The following is a 6,000-nucleotide window of genomic DNA, read 5'->3' as shown; positions in this document are numbered from 1 at the left end:
GCTACCCAAGAAACCAACGTTCAGTGAACTCCTGTCCCTATCAGATTGTCTCCGGGAGCCGGCCTCTAAGTCAGAATCGACAACCCGCTAGAGTTGAGCGGATGGATTTGCCGCTCACCCCCTCCCTGACCCGCCTGTTGCCCACGTGCGTCCTCCCGGGCGAGCTCCTTCGGGCTCCCAGCCGGGTGAGAGCAAAACGCAGTCTGGAAGCGCCACTCCTGGGGCGGGGCGGGGCGAGCGTGTGCGGGGCGGGGCGGGACAAGCGCGAGCCGAGCCGGGAGCTGCCGAGCGGAGCCGAGCGGAGCCGAGCCGAACTGCGAGGTGCCGGGGAGAGGCAGGCAGAGCCTGCCGGCCGCTCTGCACCCTTCGTGCTGCGTTTCCCGGCTTGGTGTCCCCCTTGCCTTTGCTCAGGCACCGGCAAAACTTTTATTGTCTTGGGGACCCCCCCTGGATGTGTGACGAAATCGCAACGCTCCGCTGTCTCATCCCCAAGCTCGCCTGCAGCGGCGATCGAGGGAACGTGCAACCCTCGCTGCCGGGCTCTTGCGCCCTGCGCTTCCTCACCTGCCGATCGCTCCCGGGGACCGCGAGGGGGGAACCCCCCAAAGGGACAGCGCGGGCATCGGCACCCCGAAATCCTCTTCACTGTGCGGACCGGCTCGGCGCAACTTTAAGTTGATTTCTGTCGCCCACCCGGGGCACCCGCGGCGGCCGCCGCTGCCGCCGCCGTCGCTGCGGTCTCACAAAGAGCGCGGGGAGGGAAGGCGGCGCGGGCGGCGGGCACGGGCCTCCGGGCTGCCCAGACAAAAGGGAAACTGCCATCGTTCTGGACGACTGTTCCCAGCAGCCGTGGGTTCACCCTATCGGCCCGGGCTGTCTCTCCGCTTTGGTCCCCGCGGGCTGTGCCCGCAGTACTCGGACCCTGCGAGCTGCGGGGCGCGCGTCGCTGCTGCTGGTCCGGGCTCTAGGGATAATAAATGATAGAGGATACAATGACTTTGCTGTCTCTGCTGGGTCGCATCATGCGCTACTTCTTACTGAGACCCGAGACGCTTTTCCTGCTGTGCATCAGCTTGGCTCTGTGGAGTTACTTCTTCCACACGGACGAAGTGAAGACCATCGTCAAGTCTAGCCGGGACGCGGTGAAGATGGTGAAGGGCAAGGTGGCCGAGATTATGCAGAACGATCGTCTTGGAGGACTTGATGTGCTGGAGGCCGAGTTTTCCAAGACCTGGGAATTCAAGAACCATAATGTGGCGGTGTACTCCATCCAGGGCCGGAGAGACCACATGGAAGATCGCTTCGAAGTTCTCACCGATCTAGCCAACAAGACGCACCCGTCCATCTTCGGAATCTTTGATGGGCACGGCGGTGAGGTAGGAGTTCTCTGGGTCTATGTGTATGAGTGTAAATAACCGGGCGTCTCTCGAGTGGCGGGGTCGGATCAGGGTGGGAGGGGCGTGGTAATGACCTGGTGATGACAAAGGTGAGTCAAGTTCCCAAGACCCTGCCATGGGGATTTTGGGTACGAGAGCGTTCACTTTAGCCGAGAGACACGCACTGGATATTCCATACCATTTTAATATAAAGTTCTCAAGGTCAGAAGCCAGTTAATAACTGCTAGTTTTCTGGGGAGAGTGAATAGTATATGCAGTGAACTTTGTCACCAGGCCTCAGTGTCCCGATTCTAGAGTTCGAGACAGCTAAGGAAGATCGTGTCTTCCGTGTACCCCTAAAGGAAGAAGCCTGCGCCAGTTGGATAGACTGGGTGAAGGTGAAGGAAGCTGCGACTTATATTCCCTTCGCGCTGGGGAAGGACTCCCAGCTGCAACGTTGCTTCGCTTCTTCCCAACTCTGCCAACTTTGCTAGAGCCATAGGACGGGGAACAGGGTGCCTCTTTGGTGGTGGGATTTGGCTGCCTGGACTTTGCAGAGGTGGCTGTGCGCGCAGAGCCAGCGGTAGCCATACCTGACCTCTATGCAGCGGCCGGCTTGGGGATACTGATGTCCTCTTCCTTCAATAAGCCTTTGCTTGGGGTTTATCTAGGAGCAGGAAATAGGCTGAAGCCCGCTATAGGTCTTTCCGGCATACTTCTGTGACATTCGACACTCAGGGTGTGTGGAGTCTCCGGTTTCCTGGAGGTCCTGCCCTTGGCCCTGTGCCCAGACATAGTGAGTGTTAAAATGTGACTCCAGAGCAAGTCCTGACTTCTGCCTCAGCTGGACGCTTGTCACCGTTACGTTGCCCCATCCTTCCCGCCCCTTTCTTGGCAGCAGTCCTTTCCACCTCTGTCCTCTCTTCCTCTTTCCCGAATTCTTTCCCGTTCTGGGCCTGCCTTGATCCAGGGCACAGTGTGTTTGCTTGGTCTTTGGTCTGAGGAAGCTTTCTTTCAGTTGGTTATCTTATCTGTGCTCTCCACTCCCCCTTTGCAAACGTTGCCCAGGTACAGTGCCTCCCCATCAACTTTGTAGAGAGCACCAAACATTTGGAAAACTTAGGTGCAAAGATTGGAATTAGTCTTTAAACAACAACAAAAAAATCTTTTTCACCCCCTTTGCCCGTTTGTGATGTGTCCCTTCAGATTGAAAGTTTCTCATTCCTGGTACTTTGGTAGTCTCAGGTGGTTTGGAGTTCTCCTCCTGTTGGCCACAGGGTAGCTGAAAGGAGGGGACACTGCCTCGTGAGCACAAAGATACCAACAGCCAAGGGTGGTTGTTCAGTGACAGAGCCATAATGTCATTTTATGTGCCTGGATCACTTACTCAGTGGACTGAAGCAAGCTGCGAGTCTCTCCCCTGTAAATAATAGCAAATATATTTATTATAAATCAGCAGTATAAATTAACAGTTGCTGATAATCTGATTCTGGGTTTTGAAAGCACTTTAGAAGTTTTGATGGAGTATCAGTGTTGTAGAACACTGGGCAGTGGTGTCTAAACGACACTTTGGCATGCTTTGGCCTTGTACTTGTGATTGGACGATTGCATTTGTCTACAGAGCCAGAAGTTTCCGTGGAAAAGTTTCTGGCAGTGTCTGGGCACATACGCCACCCAGGAAAGGATGTGATGGATGCTTTCCTTTAATTCAAAGTATTTTGGGTGCACCCCAGTTTTACTACGCGCATCTAAACAAGTACTAAATGAAAAGGTGACCACTGTTAGCCAAATTGTGAAATACCTTTTATTGCGCCTAATGTTCAAATGCTTGCTGTTTGCAAAATAGTTAACATTGGTTCTCACAAAAATGGAGTAATTGTGGTTTCACCTCCGATCAGGTGCAGTCAGGTAAGTCTCTTTGCCTTTGTTTTACCTCAAGAAAGAAAAAATCGGCAGTGTTATAAATGAGCTATCGGGAGGGTGCTAGTAACAGATACTGCTGAGTGACTTCTCTCTCTTTTTAGTTCTCTTGTTATATGATTTTAAAACAATCCCAGCATCTAGTTCCTGTCTTTTGTGTTCTTGGCTCCTTTAGCATTCACCAGAGGAGGGTGCCACTCTGTGTGTGTGTGTGTGTGCGTGTGTGGTTTTTTGGTTGATAGTTACAACCTCTCAGGAAAGGTACCTTTTCTGTATATATGTGCACACACCTGGCCATACACAGCCCAGAGGTTAAATGAATTGAATTTTATCCCTCATAATTCATACAGATTTAGATTTGGAAGGGAACTTTACTTGCGCTTGTATATTTCATTCTTATTTATTGATTTTATCCTGTTTTTTTAGACCAGGTGCAGATAGCTAGAGAAATTGCACCCTTCCTGAGGCTGTATGGCTAGGCTGAGGCTTCTGGTTTGTTGGTCTTTTCACCAAATAATAGGCGTGCATATTTACCTAGATACATAAACACTCTAGGGATACACAGGTGACTGAGCATAACTTCTGCCCTCCAGAGAAGTTTTGGTCTAATGAGACAGAGCGACTGTTAGACCAAAAGTGATGGCGCCGTGTGCTTATGGTGATCTAGGAACACAGAACAATCTCTTAAAGCAGCTGAGAGGTAGGTGAGGTGAAACGCCTAGAAGGCACCGTTGCCTGTAAGATGGAGAGGAAAGGCTTCGCCTGCCTATTTGTGGTTAAAAATAGGGCCTGGCTCAGGAGTGTTGGCTGGCACGAGCTCGCAATCCTCCTGCGAGGATTTAATCTGCCCAGTGGCGAGTTTAGGGGCATGTGCCACGCGGTGCTCGGAAAACCTATGTGCTTTGACTGAGGTTCTGCCTTTGAATCTTGGTGACTTCATATCAGCATTGACCTTGGGCCTTTTGCTTAGGCAGCTTTAGCTGGGAGTAGTTTATCTAAAAAAAGGGGAGGGGGTAATACTGAATGTAAGGTGAGTCCTTTGCAGTTGGTGTTGGAAGCACTCAATGGAGAGAAAGTTACTGAAGACAGCTCACACAGCTGGAAGTCTGCTGTGTTGTGGCGGTGATAACCAAAGATGGGAGTTTCAACTGCGTCATTAGAAAGATGTTTGTAGGCCCCCATAACTAACTTTTCTCCCAGATTCCCTGCATCTGCTTTCTATCATCTGGTAAACTAATGATTATTAGCTAAGGGTTCTACGGACATCGAGGAAGCAGCACACTGGTATCAGGCACGTGTTTTTCTGATTACTGAGAAGGAATATTCTCTGTGGTTAATTAATAAATTGGTAGATATTCTAATTTGTACTTCAGCCTCCTATGAATTGAGTTAGCATATTCAGCAAGTGTTTTCTCTCCACCCTCCAGGCATCTCTCTGGACTTGTGCTGAAGACCAGACTGGATGGTCGCGACTTTATTTAGATGTATAAAGTCGTCTAAAAGAGCTTCCTCTCTGATCCAGTAGACCAGGTTCTTTCTTTGATTTTCTTGGATCCTTTAAACATCCTACCCACACCATTATGGGCAGATGGTTGGCTGCCTGAGTATGTATCTGAAGCTATGATTTTCTTATGTAACATAAGATCAAGACAATCAAAGATTTAAAAATGAAGCTCAGATTATAGCAACAGAGATAGAAAGGTTGCTCTTTTTAAACTTCAAAAATATCAGCTAAGGGGCTGGGCTTAGTGGCCCAAGTCTTTAGTTTCAAGCACATAGGAGGCAAAGGCAGGCGGATCTCTGTGAGTTCAAAACCAATACGGTCTACATAGTCTCAGGACAGCCAGAGCTATATAGTGAGACTCTGTCTCAAAAACAAACAAACAAACAAACAAGCTAAACCAAACAAATAAACAATCCCCTCCCCCAAATGTCGTCTAAGAAAATGACTGGCACCTATAATTTACCCAAAGGCAAAATGCATTTTGTCATTTGTTTGTTTGTTTGTTTCTTTAAAGTACTACACACACACAAAAAAAATCACCGATCCTTTGATGCAGTTTTGGCTGACATCTATCTAGGTGATTGGATTTTTTTTTTAATGCTCACATGCTAATCGGTATTCCTGTACTAAAGGTCACGTACATTGTAACATATAGTTTTGAAAGTTCGTATTTCATATCAGAGAAGGTGATTGTTGGGAATTTCAGTCTTGAGGCCCAGATGCGAAACCATGTGGTGGCCTGGCTGCAGGGTCCCGGATCCTAACCCTGAGCAGTGACACTTGTTTGGAGGCAGGCTTTCCTCTGAGTACGTCACCGAAGCACAGACATATGCTCCAGGAACACCAGACAGGAACATGAGATTCAGGTTGTAGTCAAAGGTAAGTGGCATATGAAGCCTCTATTCTAGGTTAGTTTAGGCAGAAGGAAATTTAGAGCCAAAGGAGCTTCCTACCCCGGTCTCTTCCTGCACTGCCTGCCTTCTCCTGCAGCGTGTGTGACTGTTTCTGTGCACCATTGTTGTTCTTGCCTGTGAGGGTTGATCTGAGGAATGGTCTTCTGAAGTCCCGACAAACAGACTGCAACGACGTTATTGAGGATTTTGGTGCATATATATCTTACACAGCATATATAGTGTGCATAGCAACATAGAATGCTTTTCCTGAAGGCCAAGGGTGAGGTAGTTCCCTACTGCATTTGTT

The 6,000-nt window shown here is 49.3% G+C and overlaps 1 protein-coding gene across 1 annotated transcript in view; it reads left to right on the top strand.

The window, feature by feature from the left end:
• The first annotated feature begins 302 nt into the window (after nucleotides 1-302).
• The window catches only part of Ppm1l (protein phosphatase, Mg2+/Mn2+ dependent 1L), a 263,995-nt gene continuing 258,297 nt past the window's right edge, over nucleotides 303-6,000 (top strand). The window contains exon 1 of the mRNA XM_052180366.1: nucleotides 303-1,376. Within this exon, the coding sequence (XP_052036326.1) occupies nucleotides 978-1,376 (399 nt within the window). The 5' untranslated portion in view covers nucleotides 303-977. The remainder of the gene's footprint in view (nucleotides 1,377-6,000) is intronic.

Source organism: Apodemus sylvaticus, chromosome 4 (assembly GCF_947179515.1).
Source record: "Apodemus sylvaticus chromosome 4, mApoSyl1.1, whole genome shotgun sequence".
Lineage (NCBI taxonomy): Eukaryota > Metazoa > Chordata > Mammalia > Rodentia > Muridae > Apodemus > Apodemus sylvaticus.
Note: the sequence above shows the minus strand (reverse complement) of the source record. Positions and strands in the feature narration are given on the sequence as shown.